The 22,922-nt window shown below is 40.0% G+C and overlaps 2 protein-coding genes across 2 annotated transcripts; one reads left to right on the top strand and one right to left on the bottom strand.

The window, feature by feature from the left end:
• Positions 1 to 5,718: 5,718 nt before the first annotated feature.
• Arr1 (arrestin 1) lies at positions 5,719 to 11,911 on the bottom strand. Its single transcript, XM_028308792.1, has 8 exons — positions 11,694 to 11,911; positions 10,306 to 10,496; positions 9,478 to 9,656; positions 8,990 to 9,125; positions 8,671 to 8,828; positions 8,236 to 8,379; positions 7,781 to 7,910; positions 5,719 to 6,383 (listed from the first exon to the last, which is right to left on the bottom strand). The coding sequence occupies exons 1-8, from the start codon at positions 11,800 to 11,802 to the stop codon at positions 6,285 to 6,287; spliced, it is 1,146 nt and encodes a 381-aa protein (XP_028164593.1). The 5' UTR covers positions 11,803 to 11,911; the 3' UTR covers positions 5,719 to 6,284.
• A 5,449-nt stretch (positions 11,912 to 17,360) lies between these two features.
• LOC114355770 (protein lingerer-like) lies at positions 17,361 to 21,673 on the top strand. Its single transcript, XM_028308789.1, has 4 exons — positions 17,361 to 17,436; positions 19,287 to 19,409; positions 20,431 to 20,527; positions 21,621 to 21,673. Exons 1-4 carry the CDS (start codon positions 17,383 to 17,385, stop codon positions 21,671 to 21,673), a joined length of 327 nt encoding a protein of 108 aa, XP_028164590.1. The 5' UTR covers positions 17,361 to 17,382.
• Positions 21,674 to 22,922: the final 1,249 nt, after the last annotated feature.

Raw genomic sequence — 22,922 nt, 5'->3', positions numbered from 1 at the left:
CATTCGAACGTGGGCCGCGAGATAGCCGAGAGCTTCCTACAGTATCGTGTGTTGTGTACCTATGATTGATTGTTTGATTTGACAAATTATGGTATTGGTGAATAAGTTGGTTTCAGCCTATTTGTATTTATTACCCATACTTATTGTGAGTATGTAATGAGTATGTGTGTGAATCCAACATAAGGTCTTGGCATGGCAGACAGGTAATGAGGGCTATCGTTTTAGCGCTCACCAGTTAGCGCCACTGTAGAGTAAGGTCCTGTCACTTGCTAGTAGCGAAGACAGTGGCACCAACTGGTGAGCGCGAAAGTGGTAGTAGGACTATCGCATTTGCACTCATCAAGATGGCGTCACTGTAGAGTAAGGTCCTGTCAATCGCCAGGGGTGCCAACTGTTAAGTATAAAAACGATAGCCCTCATTGAAAATCAGCAGGTAGGTAGGTACCTGCTGATTTTCAAGTGAAGCAGGTGCTTCACTTCGGGAACTATGTAGTGTAGTAAGTATTTTATTCTGTGGTAGAGGCATAAAATAAAAACTAGGACTTTGATGCTCTACTCACTACTAGTATGCTGTGGCATGATTTACACTTCATTCAAGCAAAAAAAAGTCCCTTAAATTATTACTTATTCACCCACCTACAAGGTGGACCGACGACCTCATAAAGGTAGCAGGAAGGCGCTGGATGCAGACTACCAACCGGCCTTTGTGGAAATTATTGGGGGAGGCCTATGTTCAGCAGTGGGCGTCCTATGGCTGAAATGATGATGATGATGAATTACTTATTACATGAGCGATAAGCCGATAAAAGGAATGAGAATCTTTTCTAAAAACTGTCGTTCGCGATAATGCCATTCTAGCGCTTTATGTCTTTTGAGCTCGTGTCTTTCGCGCAAACTTCCATTCACGCTAAGTAGGTAGGTATGTAGGTACCTAATGTCTTTTCGCGCAAGATTCCGTGCGCGCAAAATTAAATGGCTTTTCGCGTTTATGGATTTCCGCAAGTGTCTTTCGCGCGGGTGTACCAGAACCGAACTACCTGCCAATAAATTAAAAGTCCTTGAAATGAAGATAAAAATAAAAAAGAGTAATGGACATAGTTATTGTATCAAAGGCATTATAACAATACTAATTAATTATTGAATGAAGAAAACATCGGCAACATCGTACCTACTTACCCTATTTCAGCAAATTAGCACTAGAAACCAAAGAAAGCGACATCTACACTGTCGACCACTTAACGCTAACCCGATGCTGTGAGCACTCAGACTCAGGGGCTGTGAATTTTATTCGTACTTATTTGTCTAGATGTCGCTTTCAGTCTGCAATCCTGAATGTTTGTAAAGTTGTGTATGATTTGATTTTATGAACTCGCCTTATTCGCTACTGACTGATTGTTGTTTTTTTCTATGTTACTGTAGTAATAAATTAGGTACCTACCTAACAATGATTAAAATAAAAGAGAAAATACGGTACGAGCTCGCATTGCAAACCTACAACGTGTCGCCTTATTCACTACTGACTGATTGTTGTTTTTTCTATGTTACTGTAGTAATAAATTAGGTACCTACCTAACAATGATTAAAATAAAAAGAGAAAATACGGTAGGTACGAGCTCGCATTGCAAACCTACAACGTGTAGGTAGGTATTTAGTCAAAACGTGGTCAAAACTAAGCCCTTCTGATAATTAATCGATTCATCCACACACGTATTTCATTTTTAAGCGGCTCATTCACGAGACGATTTCAATAAAGGGGCCCATGGAAAAATGTACCTATGTAAGAAGATCACGGAACTTAAATTAATTGTTATCAATAAAATAAAATCAATCTAGTCACAGGTAGGTTAACACAAAATCAGTTGGCTAATTATATTAAATACCTAAGAAGTAGGTTTTATGTAGGTATTTGACAAATATATTTTTAGATAATGGTAGTAGGTAGGTATAATCTGGTATAATTATAAAATTTGTACCTACCTGATGCTGATACAACGACGCGGTTTCTCTCCCGATGGAACTTCATGAACTCCACACTTCTACACCATACTATTCCTATTAAGGTTGCACTTCACCATATAATTCCTCTATGCACTTCACTGAAGGTCTTTAGTCAATAATATAGGTTCACCGGGTTCACCACCTGGGTTCACAAATTAAAAGGCAAAAAGCTCCAAGTCTCCAACACACAAGTCCTCAATAAAACCAAACAACACCTTGCACCGATTCCGAATTTATGCTCAAAGAAGGACACTTACGACAAGGCCTCATGAGCTACCCGCATTCCCGATTTAATTCGAGTGGAACCACGGTGACACCATGATGGTGGAACTGGTGGCTAAAACCAGGGTTGCCAGATATCAGCTAACTCAATTCGCCTAATTTTTCCTACCGAGTAGCCTAAATCGCCTAATATTTTTTTTTCCTGAAGTAGCCTAATTCGCCTAACATTTTGAGGTAAGTATACAAAAATACATATCAAATCGACACATTAATGACAAACAGCTGTTTATCTCTTTCTAACTTACCCATGGTGACGTATGAAAAAAGAGATAGATAATGTTTGGTTAGCCTACTCAACTACTCTGGCAACATTTTTGTGACGTCACTAACTACCTGACTTGTGCCGAGTACATACAATTGTATTTAAGAAATCAACATGGCCGCAATATAGGCAATCAGCTGACAACTACACAACACACGCACACGCACACACACACACGCACACACACACACACACACACACACACACACACACACACACACACACACACACACACACACACAAAACCTGTCATTTCCTATATTGCGGCCATGTTGTTTTCTTAAATCGTGTATTTATATTGTGTGTAAGTGTGTACGTAATGTTATGTGTTAGCGGCAATTTGTATTATTTAGGGATTCTATACAATCCCAATTGTGTAACATCAATGCCTAGGGCGCGAAGGCAATGTATAAAATATTATTGTTCAATAAATACTTTACCTAGGCAGGTGTATGTAATTCCTAGGCATTGTATATGTAGAATACGTCCAGCTGGCCCACCGGTAATGTGTAAAGTAAACAGATTTTGATCATTATTATTTATGTACGGTTAGGGTGTAGCAAAGGGGGTGCAGGACTTAGCAAAATAACCGAATTTTCGAACGTAATTTGTATGGAGCTGACACTTAGAAAAAAAATTACGGATTTAGTATAGAGTTTGGACTTTCATGGAGTAGTAAAGGGGGTAGGGGTCATTTTAAAAAACTAACTGAATTACAGAATACTAGGTTAGGATTTATTTTTCCAAGGTAATCCTGAAGTAGCCTAAATAGCCCGATCTTATTTTCTAGGTAGCCTAAATGGCTACCGGTAGCCGTTTGCATTTTTTGGTCGCCATTTGACCCCCAGAGGTAGCCTAAATGGCGATAATTCGCCTAATCTGGCACCACTGGCTAAAACTAAAAAAATAACCTATAAAATGTTGCTTTTTTTATTGACCACAGATTAATAATTTTATATTTCAAAAATCAAATGAACACACCACAGATTATTCATTAATCAGAATTCAGAATCGTTGGTCTTTAACCCTTAATCAAATGAAGAAATTTTTTTAGAGATAAATACAAACTGAGATCCGTTCTTGGGTAAACTTTGTGCGTAAATTTCAAATTCGATATCAAAATCCTGGAAAAGTGGGGGGAAAAGGAGGAGCGTTTTATGATGGAAAATAATGTCCATTTATTTATAACAAAATTTTATCGAAGTGGGAAATCATTTTCCATTGTTCAGTACAGGCTATGATTTTTTCGTAAAATTGACTCCTGTTTCTATACTAGTGATCATTAAATAAAAAATGCAATACTAAAATGAAATAATGATAGTTTTTAATAATTTTAAAATTACAATATCAAATAAATGCATAATTAGCTTTTTCTATGAAAAACATAATATATATACGAAAGTTTCCTTGAGTTCTTACTTGGTTAGTATTTCTAACTTCTTTTTGTTATTTAATGGAAAATGGAATAAACAATTTAGGTTACGTAGGTAAGTGAGTAGGTACCTACCTACATATTTTATCGATGAACAGACACCCAAAAAGAAATGGAAAATAAGTCTAGTTTATTATAATATGACGTGTAGGTACTAAGTTACAAGAATTTTTTTAACAAACTTGTTAAAAAACTCACTTGAATCACCATAATATTTCACGACTTGTGACTTTGATGTGCTACGTCAGGATACAACTTTTGGATAAGTTTTGACATTTATCAGTTAAAAAATATATCAAAGAGCTTTCCGCCCGCGTGAAATGATGTCCGTCACAGAAAAACTTTATCGCGTCCGTCCCTGTTTTAAAAACCGGGATAAAAACTATCCCATGTCCTTTCCCGGGACTCAAACTATCTCTATGCCAAATTTCATCAAAATCGGTTCAGTAGTTTAAGCGTGAAAGCTACACAGACAGAGTAACTTTTGCATTTATAATGTCAGTAGGGATTGATTTCTTTGTAGTTGGTATTCGTATAGGATAGGTATTGTCATTCACATTCAGGAGAAAAAAATAAAGTCCAAATAATGTTTCCCCGTATTTAATTAAGGTTGAGTAATTTGTGCTTGTGGTAATGCCATTTAGATAGAAACCCCACACCGAGCTGTTCCTTCCTTCTTTATTCTGCTGTTTCTTTGAATATTAGTAATTTGGGTAACAAAAATTACGAATAGTCCCGTTAATCCCTCGTGGTAAGCTAAATGCTTGTGTTACAAGTGGGTTTACTATAATAGTTTAGCAGCACGGTGGGGTTCAAACCCGCGTTCCTCGATCTCAACTGACACCGAGACCATTACAGAGCATTCTACAAAACTACACAGCTGTACCTAGGTCGTGGCGGCCGGAATGTTTACTCTTCAACCAGCGGCCAGCGAAACAATCAACTTTAGCGATTTTAATTCAATTATTAGCTTCGTTTGGCAGGGGCAAACCGGGGGGCAGGAGCGGGGGGCATTACCGACAATCAGCGGGTGTTTGTTCGCGAGCGCCATCGCGTGAACAATCAAACGCTACGCTTTATCATTTCAGTTTGCGGTTCGTCGTTTAATTTAATATACCTAGGTAGATACATACTCATAATTTACCTACTTTGATGTTTGACTTGTTTGAACTATAATTGTTTGTTTTTTAATAATCATTCTATAAACTCTCGGTCGTAGTACTCGTCATTTATTTTGTAGACCTTTCTTAAATAAATCCTAACTTTTGATAATAGTATTCCTTCATTGCGCGCGGTCGTCGAGGTCTAGCTAGAGGTTAATAAGTATACATAAGTAAGACAGTAGCGCCAACTGGTGATAGCCGGAGCAAAACCATAGGAAGACTATTGCATTTCGACATTAATTTTCGACTCACCGGGACGGCGCCACTGCTTAAAGAGAGTTTAACGAATTTTATAATCTTTGTAGTAAAAATATGCCACAGATTAGTCTTACTAATAAGTTCCAAGAGCGCAAGGCCGCAAAAATATAATAGATTTGGACTTGCATTTAATGGATTAGAAAGAATACAATTTGATAAATAAACCTTTATTTATAAAGTACAAGTTTAGATAAGTTTTTTTAAGCATGTTGTATAAATTATTTTTATCAATTCTTGATTCGATAAAATTTAATAATCTTCAACTTAAGTAAACATTAAAAATGTCAATTACCTACTTTTGTAATGGTTTGAAATGAAACGAAACCTTTAGCCCACATTTCCAGCTACCTATTTCCGTTTTTTTCTCTCGCTCTCATCAAACGGTATTCTTTGCGATAGAACAAGACAACATGACCGGAAATGGGTACCTAGCTAAAACTGTGGGCCATTCACCTACAAAGAAAGAAAGAAAGACTTTTAACTTTGTTACTTACACTTGCTTAGAATTTATTTTAATTATTTAATTGAAGCAAGACACACAGATACAAAATGCAATGTTTTTAATATATTTTAACTAAACCTTCCTAGATTTTTGTTAAGATTGAAGCAAGGATCACTCAATCCACATGCACATCTAGATAGGTAGGTACCTACCTATTTACGTCTTTCTTCATTCAAATCTGTTATAAGTAATGAATGAATAAAATTATTCTTAGCAATTGGCATTCCTTATTCAGACATCAAACTAACATATGAAATATCGAGAGCTTATTATATTAGCACAAAATAATATACGCTTCTGCGTTTAGAAATTGTATACTCTTGAGGTAATGATAGGACACGCGCGCGCGGCGGCGGCAGCGGCGGCGGCGGCGGCGGCGGCGCGGAGCTAGTACACCTCGACGCTCTCCTGGTGGTGGACGGTGTCCTGGCGGAACATCTCCACGTCGGCCTGGCTGTCGGCGTGGATGATCTTGGCGCGCCCCTCCTGGTAATCATGATACGCATATAAGCATTTTATACGAACTCGAAGCGCTGGTAGGGCCCAAAAGATAAGGAGACATGTAAAGTGCCCCATTAGGGCTACCTTTTCTTTTTAGTGTTTGCTATATTTGACGTTCATAAGTGCCACTTATGGTCTAAACTGAATAAATATTTTTTATTTTGATTTTGAATGGTTTTTCTTTTTACTGTTGATAAAAGAGCATTTTTTTAACCAGGAACTTCTTTCTCCATGGTCAAAACATTAACGATAGTTTTTACTAACTAAGACTGGGTTGCACCATCTTACTTTAACTTTGACAAACGTCATAAATCTGTCTAACTCTATACAAAAAGCACCGCGGCACCGGTTATTGTTATAGTTACGGTCAAAGTAAGGTGGTGCAACTCAGCCTAACTCTCTTTCCGCTAAATATTACCGTTTAAATAAAATTTAAAACTGATTCCGATCAATAGACTAAAATATTGGCACGCACCTTATCACACGGAAGACTCGTAGACGCAGCGAAAACCCTAAAACAACTATGCTTTTCTGTACAATGAAAGCATTAAAATTAAGTTACTATATTACCAGGATAATCAACTTATCTAACTGTGCAAGCACTTATCTGGTAACTAAACGGCCTTTTGGTGTAGTGATTCGGAACGGACTACTTGCTACTACGCCGAGAGGTCCCGGCCGGGTTCGATTCCCGGCCGGGCAGAAATTGAAATGATGAATTTTAATTTCTGTGACGGGTCTGGGTGTTACTATGTATAATAATGTATGTATTTACAAAAAATAAAGTATTTAAGTAAGTATGTTATGTAGTACTTCCCTTCTATGATCTGAGTCTAGTACCCACAGTAGGTACAAGCTTTGCTTAGTTTGGGACTAGAAGCGTAGTGTAAAATGTCCAAGGATATTTTTTTTAAACAGGATTCAAAGATGACAGTTTGGTGCTAAAGTAGGTAGGTATAATATAAATGCTCAAGATTTACTGCTGCTTAAATACCACGAGCCCCGTTTTGCACTAACGACTGCAATGATGCCTGTGATAATGGTGCCATGAGATGTATGATTTTGTTAGACTACTAGTCAGGCGCGGATCCAGCCCTCAAAAAAGGTTGTGGGCACAGCCACCAAAAATTAGCAAAGTGAGAGTTGGCTTGGAGTTCGAACTCATGCTCGATTTTTTAAAGGCTCATCAGTCAGACGTTTTTATTATCATCCTATCGATCTTTCAATAGATCATAATTAAAACAAGCAAATTAGGGTTGTGGGCATGCCCACAGTGCCCACAACGGTGGATCCGCGCCTACTACTAGTTACCTATATGTACACGGAAATTCGATGCTTACGGTGCTCTGGTATACCTACAACGGCGCCGGCCACGGACCTACCTTGGGGTGCATGAGGATGAAGGGCAGCTCGGCCACCAGCTCGCCGCTCAGCGCGCCCAGGTACAGCTTCACCTTCGCGCTGTAGCTCACCACGATGCCGAACGCGTCGCGCTGGTCCGGGTCCAGCAATCTACAAACACATGCACTGTCAAACTATCACAATACCTACAGTGCAATTAAGTAGTGCAAATACCGATACTGAAAAATTCCTTGTAATTAAGTTTTGCCAACTGGTAGCCAGCTGTCATGAAACAACATCTTCTTTGAATTAAGGAATGTTGTCTGCGACAAAGCTTTAGCATGTCAATAATGCCATGAAATGAAACCAGCCTTAATGTCACTCAAAGAAGCTACATACGTGGCTCAATATTATACGAGTAAAATAATATGATGACAGTAGGTATGTGAATAACAAGGTGAATGAAATAAAACAAAACAGCAAAGGCAGCACGCACAAGGTGGTGGAGGCGAGCGTGGTGTCGGCGCGCTTGAGCTGGCCGTCCAGCGCGATGCCGCGCTTGTCGCGGTTGCTGGCCAGCGCCGGCGTCAGGTGCAGCACCTTCTGCAGGCTGGAGCCCGGCTGCAGCGGGCAGCCGTCCCTGCAACACGCTCGCCAAATTACACAACGGATACGTTTGACCAATAATATGAAAACGAGTCAACTTGTGAATAGTTCGGATCAAGCTCCCTTGGAAAATTTAAAGTAAATTAATACTAAAATAAATTATTTAATCACAATTTTGTTAAGTTTTCCAATGTCAGACGTGGGTAAATGAAACGGAAAAGAGGCAAACTGATAATAATAAGTCACATCACTTTGGCGTGTTCCAAAAGTAACCACACTTCTTAGTTGATGAAATTAATTCGATGTTGGGATTGAAGCTACTGACTGCGTTTCGACGCTGGCGACGACGTTGCGGTACTGGCCGTTCTGGAACAGCACCACGTCCACGCCCTGCTGGATGCTGGCCTTGATCTTCTTCACCACCTTGTTACTGTGGTTGCGCACGCACATGTTCACCGCCACCGTCTCCCCGTGCATGTACAGCTGGAGCGAACACGGATATAAATGATATAATATTATCATCCGATCAAAATTCGCCAAATTACTTATCAGCATATCTTAGGTTACACAAGTCCATTGTGCGTTATTTATTAAACTTAAGAGAAGAAAGAACGCGTCAATCGGTGGAATGAGGCGGCACCTACCTGCTTGTCCAGCGTGAGCTCGAGCTCGAGCTGCCCCGGCGACAGCACGAAGTCCTTGCGCACCACCGTGCAGGGCTGCGGGCCCGCCTTGGCCGGCGCGAACTGCACCTTGCGGATGCCCAGCGCCACCGTGCTCCTGCCACACGCCCGCGCAAGCGTCAGGATCACAAGCCAATCATACCGCACTCATAATTATTCTTGACGAGAATGAAACGAGCCCCAAGCCCAGCCTGACAATCTCAGCAGCTCGGAGGTTCACTCACAAACAGCGGGTCTGACTGTAACTTAACTGTTATCTGTATACAGTACCTCTAGTACGAAAAACTTTCGAGTTCGTTTCGTTTGCGTATTCAAAGTGTCATCGAAAAATTTTGTATGAAAAATTAAACAGCGCCCCCTATATAATAGCCGCCCTATCTACCCCAGGACACTTCAACATGACTTTTGACAAAGTGGCATTCTAGTGCTGCGCTGCCGCCGATGATTACCGTCTGTGCGAGCGGTCGATCTCGGAGTCGCCCACGAAGAGCTTGACGTAGTAGTGCACGCCGCAGGGCTCGCCCTCGTCCTCCAGCCCCGGCTGCAGCGTGACGGAGCCGGGCGCGCCCGCCGGCACCGCCAGCCGGAACGCCACCGCGCCCGACCCCAGCTTCTTTATCAAACGCTCCTGTATAAATAATTTTAATAGTTGAAGCTAGTACGTTAGAAATGATACATTTCAAAACTCGCCCTATTTATAACTCGCCAAATTGGTAACGCTTCATGTAAGCAGCTGCATTATGGGCCTGTTCATCTCCGCGAGTTTGCATCGAAAACAAAACACGCGCGACTACCCCTCCTGAGATACCAAATCGACAGGACAATCACGAGCGAGTATTGACGCACGCACGTATTCTTCACCCATTTGCATTGTAAAGACATTAAACCATATGTAAAAACGGTGGTGCAATTAATACTGTGCAGTATTTTTTAACTGCCTGAATAATATTAGAAACACAAAATATAATATTCATGCCTATTCATGTATTTCCTCCGCCATTTTTTGCAGTTTGGCACCTCACGTCACACATCATTTTACCGAAGTCAGCCCTATGTCTTCGGCGCAGTACCGATCACTGACGTTTGTCAACAAAATGGTGCTCGACTCTTGAGACAAGCTAAATTACACCATATTGTTAACGATATTGAGCATATTTTTTTTAAATACCTTTGCGAAGAAAATCTTCTGTACGAAGTACTTATTATTATTCTGTGATTATGTTAAGAAAACATGAACTATTGAATCTTGGATAAATGAAATCGTAATGGGCCTCGACCTGCGTCTTGGAGAGTTCGTAGGGCCTCTTCTCGGGCGGCGGGTAGATCTGCTCGGAGGCGAGGAACAGCTCCTTGTAGAAGTTGAGCCCCATGACCTCGTCCTCCTCGCGGCCGTAGCGGAACGTGCACACCACCTGCCCGAACACCTTGCGCCCGCGCACGTACTCCTCGTCCAGCAGCACCACGCCGTCTGCGGGACATTTATTATCAAGCTGCATTTTACTAAAAATAAATTATTCATTCAGTCTATAATAATTTAACTCTCATTCATTTAAATTATACATAAATTATATTCCTCCTATGTTCCATTGATAAAAAATTCGCGCTTACATATTAATAAATTAAAAGAAAATCTCAAATGACATAGGTATTATTTACGCTTTAGATGTTATGTAAAATCATCTGCAATGACTCATGCATGTGATAAGTATAACCAGGTAACTATTTTAAAAAAACTACGAGTAAATACGAGGAAGTTGTAGTCATCATTCTTAGAAGCGTCGAAGAACAAACCTCCTCAATAGAGGATAGGGGGAAGTGGGGCAATAATGGGTTACACTGATGGATCGCCGCAGCTGTGGCCGCGTGCGCCAGGGTAGTTAGGTAGGTATGCACTTGTTCCTAGTTTATTGTTTATTCTTGAAGTTACTTAAGTAGCTTTGCTTTTTCCAACAAAACTGTACGAGCACGATCGTACCTATATCCTAATTCCTACCTACTGCACCGTCAGCATCGATGTATGTAGGTACACTCTCTACTTCTCTCGCTAATCAAAGTGAAAGTCCATAAATGTTAAATGCTCAGATCATAATGATCTGAGGTTAAATGTGTAATAAATGAAATATAATTTGGTGGAGAATACAATAAAATAAATTGCCGAATATACGTAAAGAAAGGTAGGTAGTTACATAAATTTTTGTATCATGTAGGTACTTATCTAACATGGATTTTTTTTCAGTCCTAGTGAGGATATAGGTAGCAAGAAGGCGCTGGACGCAGGCCGCTAACAACCGGGCAACATGGAAAGCATTGGGGGAGATTGGGGGAGGCCTATGTTCAGCAGTGGACGTCCTATGACTGTGACGATGATGATGATGAGTAAGGATATTACTATATTACGAGTATGTACCTAGCTTAAACAATATTAAATTCATTTAAATTCAATGTTTTCAGACTTCGGATTCGACCTCAGGATTCGACTCTGGCTGGTCACAGAATAGATTTTTTTTAATGATTAGTAATTTGTTATTTGTCAAATTTTTAATACTCCCGTTGGCCCCTCGTACTAAGCTAAATATTAGTAGATGCAAGTCTCTGGCTGAGAATATCGCACCACACACAGCACTTGCGTCAGCCCATCATCGGGCAGGCCACGTCGCACACGCACCTATCGGCTCCACGTATGAGATGTGGTCGATGAAGTCCCGCTTGGCCATGTAGAGGGTGATCTTGCCGTTGGGCGCGCACTTTTTGAACACTTTAAAGTTGTACACCATCTTGACTGCACTGCTGGTTCCACTGGCCAAAAAACTGCAAGTTTATCACTTGGTGGTTAGTATCGGTTCTGGGGGCGTCGCTACGTCCCAGGATTTCAATGCTTCAAACGAAGCGGTTCCGGCACTTATATAGTGGATTATTAGTTCGCGAGGCTTCTGAGCCGCAGTAATCTCGTTTGTCTCATTAGCCCCCGCCTCACGTGCTCAGGGGGCGCAGGCGGAGCGCGGGCTTCGGACGATTTACGCCTACATCAATATTTTGTGACTTAAGGATCGAATGAGTCACCTTTGGTTGGTTGGTGTATTCATAATACTATTAGCGAAAGATTACGAATTTCCTTACATTCGAAGTACCTACTTACATTGTCTCGTACCGTTATACACGTTAAAATATTTTCTTTGGCAAGTGGGGATAGTGGGATCCTGTTAAATAAATGCAAACAGTACTATTATGTTACAGTCAATGCTCATAACCGGTAAAACCACTTTTCACAGCAAAAATCACGCAAAAGTAGTTTTATGCCCGATATGCCCTTAGTTAATTATAACTACTTTTGATTGATTTTTGCAGTTAAAAGGGTCGAAAATGTAGTTAAATAGTGTTTGTGACTAAATAGTATCGGATGCTAGAGGCACAAACACTCTGAAAAAACAACTAGTACCTACCTACCTAACAAACAAAATGTGCATGTTATTTTTTAGAGAAGGTGCGATTTACCTATTTATACATGACATTTGTGATCTTAGGATACTAAAATAATAATTTAACTGGAGTCGATCTTGAACACCTAGGTGATTATATTCAAAGGACACTAAAGTGGGTGGATAATATGGACACTCGGCTGATTTCAACCAGCCCAGGTGATTAAAGAGGAATAAACCCTACATGGAGTTTAAAAAAAAATAATTTGAATTTTGAAAACTACCGCACCTTTCACGTAGTGCATTGTACGAAACTATAACCAACCGACAAGACAATGAACTTCGACAAGAAGTGAAGCGTGATTAGAAACGCCTTTGATGACGTCACCGCCACGCTGTCTCACCGCGCAACCGCGCATTCCGCTATGCGCGGGCGCGTCTCCCGCTCCCGCGCTCCCCGCACCGCAACGCGGCAACGTACAGTTAGAGGCACCTCACTCAACCGGTAACTCGTCGAGTTGCGTCTTCCCGCGTTGTTTGTATACGCTGCGTGTTTGTAAATCTGCTTCGTCGCAAAACAAATTGTGCAGTGTATTTCTGTAACAAAACAGATACAGGCTTACATAGCGTGCCTATTATTACTTTAGTGAGTGTATTCGTGGTGGTTTCGTATGTTTTCTGAATTAGGTTTGCAATCACATGAGGATTTTCACATTTCTCAAACTGGAAAACGGTAAAGTTTCCTCTTTAATAACACAATATACCTACCTACACTAACGGCTTCACCCGCGTGAAATTTAGCTTGTCACAGATCGTCATAATTTATTGCATAGATATTATGTAAAAACCTACTTATTATTAATTCTGATGTAGGTACCTATAAACAATAATAATGTAAAGTTTCATCAAAATCCGTCCAGTACCTACTTGTTGCGTGAAAGATTAACAAACATAGGTAGGTACCTACCTAGACCTACCTACATCCATAGAATAGGATTTAGGTACTTAGCACATCATTATTGTATTTATTGTGTATGTGTTTTTTATAATAAAGATAAATAAATAAATAATATTTTTACATTTTTACCAAAAATATTAAAACATTCTATATGTAGAAGTAAAACTTAGAAAATAAATTTAAATTTTGATTGCCTCCCGTACCACTGGTGTTGACCGACTCACTATTTTCTCGCAACTTTTCTCGACACACAACACTTACATAATATTATTATAGTAATAAAAGACTGCGAAAGAGGGTAGACCTCAGTTTTATCAGTTACTGGGTACTCCGTGACCATGGCGCTTAAATTTGTGTGCAAGGAAGTTTCTGACTCTATATGAACTTGATAATTGTATTAGGGTATATGCGCCAGTTTTCCGTCCAGCTCCTGTTTTCGTCCATTTGACCGACTTGCCACAATCAAATACGGAAAATTAGAATACAAACCTAACTTTCCGTGCAAGTTTGGACTTGTTACAATCTATAATATCTAAGTAACAGTTCTGCCTGCATGAAAATCGATGGTGGAAGTATCAATTAATGTAAGGGACATTTTGGCCAAAATGAGTTATATATGTTACGGCTAAAGATAGTTGTGAACATAAACTTAAGATTAGCCGGCTAAACTTAAGTTTATCTTCGAGAAGCAGCTAAACTTCGATAACATGTTAGTTTGCGTCGTAATATTCCATCTTTAGCCGGCTAATGTGCACATTAGCCAAATCGAAACGGCTAAAAATGTATTCGATGGGCGCGCCAGGATGGCGGAGGGCTTGAGGGGGCAGACAACGCGCTCGCAGTTTTATTTTGTTTTATTTTGTAATTTTAAATACCTACAGAAGATTCAATTGTAATGACCAAATGGTTCCTTATTATTTTATTTTAATGATTAGGTAGATATTGTTTTAAGTGATTAATATTTTGTTATTGTAATAATTGTAATTTTGAATACCTACATAGGTACATAAAAGTATGTGTAATGAAAGTGATTATTTTTTAACACGTTCCGCCGCGGTAACGGCATATACAGTAAAGGTGGAATTCATTCATATTATGGCAATACCGGTCTCGCCGTTTTCACGAAAATCAATCTAAAAACCACTACGGCAACAACCGTCGATTTTACATTAGTTTCATAGAGAGCAGACTTGTTGTTGCAAAATATTGTGAACAACAGTACGGGTATAGGTGTATGAAACATTTGTATGAAGATTGTTAGTGTCATAGTGGACCGGAGTACCTACAGCGTCGGAACTTGTTAATAAAGTTTTCGTGTCAAAATAGTAAACATTATTACATTGTTTCCTTTTCCATTTCCTTCTACATTTTTAGCCAAGGGCCTGCGGTTACACTTAAGTTTAGCCGGCTAAAGATAAAAGAAACTAACATTAACACCTCGTCGAAGATAAACTTAAGTTTAGCCGGCTAAACTTAAGTTTATGTTCACACTTATCTTTAGCCGTAACATATATACCAACGGATTCAGAATTTTCGGCTCTATCGATTGGTATACTTGAAATGTTGTTATCTTTAAAAAATGTCCCTTACCTTAAACATTTTTAGTCGTCTGAATACGACTTTTGGGGAAATAAATGATTTAAAGGACGGNAGGGTAGTGTCTTGGGGCCCGTGCTATACCTATTGTTTACCGCAGACCTGCCAACAACTGCAAATACATTCACAGGAACCTTTGCTGACGACAATGTAACAATGGCAACACACGACGATCCAGTCACGGCCTCATTCTATATCCAGGAAAGCCTGACGGAAATGGAGAAATGGTACCATTCATGGCGTATTAAAGCGAACAGAGAAAAATCTGTGCATGTTCATGTAACCTTCACTTTAAAAAGAAACTCCTGCCCACCGGTTAAACTTAATAGTATCCAAATACCTCAGGCTGAGCCGCTGAGGACATTAGGTATCTGGGCTTGCACTTGGACCGCAGGCTAACCTGGAGAAAGCATATATGGACAAAGAGGAAGCACCTAGATGCCAAACTAAGAAACATGATGTGGCTTGTCGGAGGCCAGTCACAGCTGAACACCAGTAGCAAAATGATGGTCTACAAACCTATCTGGACCTACGGGATACAGCTGTGGGGAACAGCTGCCAACTCCAATCTCGACATAATCGAGCGCTTCCAGACAAAAGCCATACGTTTGATTTACCAAATCCCGTGGTATTTTAGCAACAGGCTCATCTATCAGGACTTGCCATTGCCCACNAGTTATTGTATCAAAGGCATTATAACAATACTAATTAATTATTGAATGAAGAAAACATCGGCAACATCGTACCTACTTACCCTATTTCAGCAAATTAGCACTAGAAACCAAAGAAAGCGACATCTACACTGTCGACCACTTAACGCTAACCCGATGCTGTGAGCACTCAGACTCAGGGGCTGTGAATTTTATTCGTACTTATTTGTCTAGATGTCGCTTTCAGTCTGCAATCCTGAATGTTTGTAAAGTTGTGTATGATTTGATTTTATGAACTCGCCTTATTCGCTACTGACTGATTGTTGTTTTTTTCTATGTTACTGTAGTAATAAATTAGGTACCTACCTAACAATGATTAAAATAAAAGAGAAAATACGGTACGAGCTCGCATTGCAAACCTACAACGTGTCGCCTTATTCGCTACTGACTGATTGTTGTTTTTTCTATGTTACTGTAGTAATAAATTAGGTACCTATCTAACAATGATTAAAATAAAAAGAGAAAATACGGTAGGTACGAGCTCGCATTGCAAACCTACAACGTGTAGGTAGGTATGTAGTCAAAACGTGGTCAAAACTAAGCCCTTCTGATAATTAATCGATTCATCCACACACGTATTTCATTTTTAAGCGGCTCATTCACGAGACGCCTTCCCTTTTTGTTTCAATAAAGGGGCCCATGGAAAAATGTACCTATGTAAGAAGATCACGGAACTTAAATTAATTGTTATCAATAAAATAAAATCAATCTAGTCACAGGTAGGTTAACACAAAATCAGTTGGCTAATTATATTAAATACCTAAGTCGATGGCTCCTACGTATACTGGCGTAAGTGAAAAAAGTAAATTTTACAGGAGAGCCATTTTAGTGGCCAGAACCATATTTTCGGGTCATATCTTCTGACCTACTAAAACGAATTTAATGAAATTTCACATTTAGCCTTAACATGTAATGCTTTTGCTACTGCTATTATCAATTTTTATATTTTTCTTATATATTTTGAGATTTTACGCATTGCCCTTTTACGTCGGCATATTTCTATAATTTCATGTATATTGTTCAACGTAAAGAGACTTAAATGACAACGTAAATATAATATTTTAAGCGATTACTCTCTTCATTTATGCATGTAATTATTTTAATTGTTATCATGTGCTATATCAATAATAAATCAGTTAGAAAAAGTCGTTTAATGTACCGTTTTACGTTTTAACGCAAATACGCCCATATACTGTGCTCGAGATTTAGTTAGGTCTTTTAACATAATGAGTCATATTTTAAAAAAATATAAATAACTTGAAAAAATCGAATTGCCTAAGGCAGGAATTGAACCCACGATGCCTTAGGCAGTTCGATTTTTTCAAGTTATTTATAATTTTCAAATTAGTTTGAGATGCGACTCTTAACGCTAAAAATTAAATATCTATATAATGTGTCATAATTTATAAATAAAACAATTTGCTAAATATTTTCGTGGCTTTATTTAAGATTTGGATTATAAAAAATATATGTTTATGTAAGCAACTACTCGTATAGATTGACGAATCGTATGATTGGGCTTTATACGTGGCGTAGTTTTGNTAAATACCTTCGCGAAGTAAAACTTCTGTACGTAGTACTTATGATTATTCTGTGGTAATTCTAAGAGTGAATATTGTTTATCAATCAATATACGATGTTTTTGTTTCCCAGGCAACCACAGAACAGCTCCGGATGGCTCACATGATAGACCGTAAAAGCGAAGACGCTTCCGACGTCCGCAGAATGGTGAGTGTGTTTGCATTTTGTACTTTATTTTTTGGGTAGTAAAGCTAGTTATTCGTCACTGCTCGGTCAGTCTATGAACTGACCTGATGATGGTGGTGCCAGAAAAATGGTACTTTGTAAACTTTTTTGCATAAAAGACAGGTTCAGTTCTTTCTTTCTTTCCTTACCTCTGGGCCATGACTTTGACTTATGGTCCTATGTCCCCTAGATGGGGCAGAGGGCGTCCACAACAGTCCTCCATCTCGTTCGGTCTTGAGCTTCTCGCTTGATCTCGCTCCAGGTCTTGCCGATCTTGCCCCTGGGCCATACACATCGCGATAACCCGAAGATCCGCGCTAAAGCGATGTGTGTAGCCAAGTATTCGGGCATAAATAAATAAAATAAACAAATATACTTCGGTGCTTTTAGTCGTTAGACTTCATGGTCACTGTGAAATCAATGTCGCCCGAAAGTCCAGGGGTTAGAATAACAGGAATTACTACTTCAAAAATACACAACTGGCACGTAAAATTAACAGTTGATCGACAAAAGTCGTACTTATTTTGTTTCAAATAATGATTGATGTACTGTTTCTTGTGTACTATCTCTGTATAATGAGAACATTACTCAATCCGCCACTCCATAACGACCTGTGGCGCGTACAATACATGAATGTGTTAATGTGGGAGCCTCAGACAATAGGGGTCGCTCCGATCGCTGCTCGATTGTGGAAGGGACCATTACGGAGAAATGACCCGTTAATGTTGTGTATTTCACACACGGCTCTGGTGGAAGTGGGAAATTCCGTGTTGATTGTAACCTTAGTGAAAAGTATTAAATTACAGTTAACATTTGTGGTATATGTGCTAAGCAGCGAGTGTTAAGAAGTGCTATTGCCATCTACATTTACATTCATGTACCTAGGGACAGGATGATGTTTCTATCATAGAGTGGCGTCTTCTAGTCTTCTTCTATCATTTGGTCAGACTTAATAAGCAATTAAAATTAAATTGCGAGCGTCGGGTGATGTTTGCAGTTCGCTCCTTTATTAATTAGGTAGTTGATAATTTTTCTTTTGTCACTTTGTTTACTATTTTTTTACATAAGTTTATATTTTTTACAACAAAATTTTATTCATAATGGTTTGCCCAACTTTATGTGTATATTTAACTGTGGAAACTTAATTGGTTTATGTGTTTTCTTACTGCACCTAAGTTAAATTATATTGTAACTGTATGTTTCCCAAAAATAAATAAATAAATAAATAAAGCTCCTGTCCTATAGGGCACTTTCGCTTTTGTTAGAAGCCCTGATTATAAGCAGGGCCTTCAAAGTATGGAATTATATTCATTTATTTCACATGTAATGTAACCTTGCGCAAAGCTATTCCTTAGGGCCTTGCCACACTGGCGGATTGCAAGCGTTTTCTGTGGGTAGCAACGCCGCGGCATTTTCTAAGCATTTTGGCGACTGCAGCGCCGCTCCGCTTGCAATCCGCCAGTGTGGCAAGGCCCTTACTGATTTCAGATCGTTATTTACTTGCGCCCGGAGATATTGTAAAGCCTGGTCCGTGAGCACGTAGAATCCCGTCCAATGACCCCAAGCTACCCATCCTTATCGCTCGCGCGTAATTATATTGCTGTGGCGACTGTGGGACGCGCGCCCGCAGTGAGTGTGCGAGCGCGACAGCAACATAATTACGTGCGAGCGACAAGGATGGGCAGCTTGGGGTCATTGGACGGGATTCTACGTGCTCACGGACCAGGCTTTAGACGTTGCAAGAATCTTCATCACACATTTCTTACACCCCACATTAATTTGAACTTTATGCTTCTAAGATACGGTTGAAAACTGATTATCCTTCGTGCCAGGTCCTTGAGTTGATGGAGATGACGTGTCGCACGGAGGAAGAGGTGTGTTCGGCGCTGCACGACTCCGACAACGACATGGTGGCCGCCTGCAACCTGCTGCTCGAGGAGAGCCCCAGGATACAGGTATAAAGGCAATGGGCAGGGCACATAGTACGCAGAACTGACGGCTGATGGGGCAGCAAGGTTCTGGAGTGGAGGCCGCGCCCATGTGGACCGACGACATCATAAAGGTAGCAGGAAGGCGCTGGACGCAGGCCGCTACCAACCGGGCAACATGGATAGCATTGGGGGAGGCCTATGTTCAGCAGTGGACGTCCTATGGCTGAGATGATGATGATGAGCTCTGCCCGCGCAGACAGAGGCGATTGTGGCGTGAAATAGCTAACCATAGAACTACCTGTCTGGAAATCACGAGAAGTATAAAATATGAGCTCTCCAGGTGCTCAGATAGAGGTGATTTTAGCATATAAAGTAATGGAACTACCTCTCTGGCAAGTATGAGGAATGTTGGTCAAATTGAGTAAATGTAATATAATTTGTCATGCTTTGTATACTAATTTTGGCTTATGGTCCAATTTGTATTTTTTTTCCAATTTCTCTACGATGAAGCCTAGATTGTAAACTGTTTGTATACCTATTACAACTCTGACTGCTCCACGGACCACACGTCCTGTAGACCTTTTATTCAAGACCAGCTTATTTATTTATTTATTTATATTAGGAAGACCAGGGTTTACATAATTATGATGGTAATTCATGATGGTAGTTCCATTACGATCAGGTCATTTTAGTCTCCACTGTAGGACCAATCCTTTCCAATTTACCAGCCGCAAATCGACGATTTGACCCCCTTCTCACATGGAAACGGGATGAAAAAACTATTCTTTATTTTTCTCTGGGTCTCAAACTATAGTAACTAAGTAACTGACATCTATCCAGCCATACATTAGGCTGGTCTGTATGAACTGCTAGGGAGCGGAGCGGTTCCTCCGGACCGCATTACTCTAAAACGCTCCCTAGAAGTTCATACAGATTGGCCGTGCGGAGCGGGTCCGCACCGGACGGTCCGCGTGACACTAAAACCAACCTTATAGAATAGAGGGGGCAGTATGCAAGGAGTTATTTATGAGTTGCTTTGTTGCAGGGCGAGTGGCAGACCAGCGAGAAAAAGAAAAAGAAACCACCCGCTGCCGGCAACGGGGAGCTCGAGACACGCGCGCGCGCGCCCAACAACAGACCTCGTGAGTCACTATTCATTACATCACTTGAATATTTGTAATTACTTTATGAACATTTTGTCTTTGTCAGTCAAGCTTTGTTTCAGCCAAATTCAATTTTCTCGCAAAAAAACTGAGTAACTATTGTATTTTTGTGTCAGGTAAATTAATGATTTGGATAATATGGATATTGTCTGTCTGTCTGACACGTGCAAATATGGCTATGTAGTAGTGATGTAACGAATATGTATTACTTTTACGAATACTAATATTAAATCTACTATTCGGCGAATACGAATATCTCTACATAGTCATGAAATACTCATAAATTTAACTGTTTTTATCATGGTTAATGTTTTAGTGATTAAAATTTACAAATGGCATTTTTTTTTGTATTGTCTCACTTTACTTTGTAACTAATCAATCACAGACTGTCAACTTCCGGAAGAGAACTTACTTTACTTTGTTACATACTGACCGGGGGTTTCCCGTCATGTCGTTGTGGCTATAGTGTTCGGAGACACACACGTGTGTGACAAAATTTAAAAAAGTAGGTATTTGTATTCGTAATTATTATTTCACCGAATACAAATATTCGGTAAATGACTACTATTCGGCGAATACGAATATTCGTATTCGTTGCATCACTACTATGTAGGGACCAGTGGGCTGAGTTTGAGTTTACATCAAACGCGACCGTTAGCGTGCGGTCAGCGCGACTCTAAAACCAGCCCCATACATTTCGGCTGTCAGCGCTGACGGTCAGCGTGCGTCAGCGTGACTCTAACCAGCCTTAGATTGTTATTATTCTTGCAATTGTTCTGGCTGTTCCTAATTTGACTGATGTTTTCTTTCCTAAGGCCCGGTTTTTTGATTCGTAGTTAAAATAACCAATAGTCAAATTTGACAGATGTCAAATGACAAGTGGTTAAATATCAGAAAAAAATGTTTTTCGAACAATGGTTAGCTTGACTTTTAGTACATTTTTTAACTATTAGTTAACATTTTGTTAATATTTAACCATTAGTAACAAAATTTAACAATTTGTTATTTTAACTATGAATCAAAAAACTGGGCCTAAGGGTTTGAATCTCACGTATGTATGTTCAACCATCAGGTCGCGGCGAAGGCGAAGGCGGTCGNAGAGAGTTGGCTAAGCTAAAGAAATAGCCAAAATGGACCCTCGTAAAGCACCTTCATTTGATCTGATCACCATGCAGTCCATGGTCATGACAATGACACACAGAGTGAGATCCTCGCAAGTCTCTTAACTTTGGAAATGATCCATAAGCCTGGCAAGTCGCCCTACGAAATCTCCTCCTATCGCTCAGTTAATCTGATATTTGTATTGTTAAAATTATGGAAAAGGATCATTCTTTCTCGTCTATTCTAAGTATGACCCATGTAATATAGTATACCCGACCATAAATTTTGGCAGAAACCATACCAACCATAATCAGTACAATGTTTGAAAGAGAAAGAACCCTGTACGGCTGCTTTCGCTGCGGCTTCAGCTAGGTTTAGCATAAAGGACTACTCTATAAAATTAAAAAGTACCTTCCAGCACACTTCTACTACCTACTGAACGGTGATGATAATGGAGTCTTATCTCAGTGACAGACAGTTTTAAATCAAACTCCGTGACAAAATTTTATCTTTTTAGCTGCAGAGCTGGAGTACCCCAGGTCTCTGTACTTGGTCCGGTACTCTACAACATTTACTAGTAAAGCAGCCCAGACACCAGAAAGTTGCGGCTTTCCTCAAATGTAACAGTGATCTTAAAGCGACTAGACTGTTGTAAAGTCAACTAAATGCCAATAATGCTTGGCTGACCAAGTGGCGCATGTGAGCAAGTCCCGAAGTTTCACCATATTATCGTTTAAGACGTCGTCAACTTATACTCCGGCCAATCTAGACCTCGACACATTGCTGCAATCAACCTACATTAAAAACCTGGACCGTAGGATGACATGGAAAGACCATAAATATTAATAAAACAGATCTGAACATAATATTATGGCATCTAACTTTGGTCGACCGACAGTCAGCTAATCCATCATTAACTGTGTGCCTCCAAAGAGCTCCAAAATACAGGTTAGGGGCACATTGGTACGCTCGCCTTTAGGAAATACACGAAAACCTGATCTCAGCCAAACCTGCTATCCAATTATCAAAGTATCTATGATCAAGAGAGCTAATTTACTTGGGTAAACCACTGCTCTAGTAGCTCTACCGTGTCAAAACCCCAACCAACTGCAAATTACCTGATTAGTCTTGACGACTAGCAAAGCAGACTTAAAAAAGCAGATTTAAAAAAAATACCTAATGAATAAAGGTCAAACAAGGTCACGCCGCCGACGCCGCCGCCGCCGAAGTCAAAAAGTCGGCGCGCCGCCGCCGGCCAATTATATATCGGCGC

Source organism: Ostrinia furnacalis, unplaced genomic scaffold (genome assembly GCF_004193835.3).
Source record: "Ostrinia furnacalis isolate ACB-3 unplaced genomic scaffold, ASM419383v2 OfSCF2503, whole genome shotgun sequence".
Classification (NCBI taxonomy): Eukaryota; Metazoa; Arthropoda; class Insecta; order Lepidoptera; family Crambidae; genus Ostrinia; species Ostrinia furnacalis.
The sequence above is the reverse complement of the archived record's forward strand: the minus strand, read 5'-3'. Positions and strand labels throughout refer to the sequence as shown.

Excerpts from the sequence above, each read along its gene's own strand:
- Arr1 (XM_028308792.1), bottom strand. The coding sequence starts at position 11,802 with ATGGTGTACAACTTTAAAGTGTTCAAAAAGTGCGCGCCCAACGGCAAG. Across the intron at positions 9,657-10,305 it reads ACGAACTCTCCAAGACGCAG|GAGCGTTTGATAAAGAAGCT; the intron begins GTCGAGGCCCAT and ends TTATTTATACAG. Across the intron at positions 7,911-8,235 it reads ACGCTCGCCTCCACCACCTT|ATTGCTGGACCCGGACCAGC; the intron begins GTGCGTGCTGCC and ends ATGTGTTTGTAG.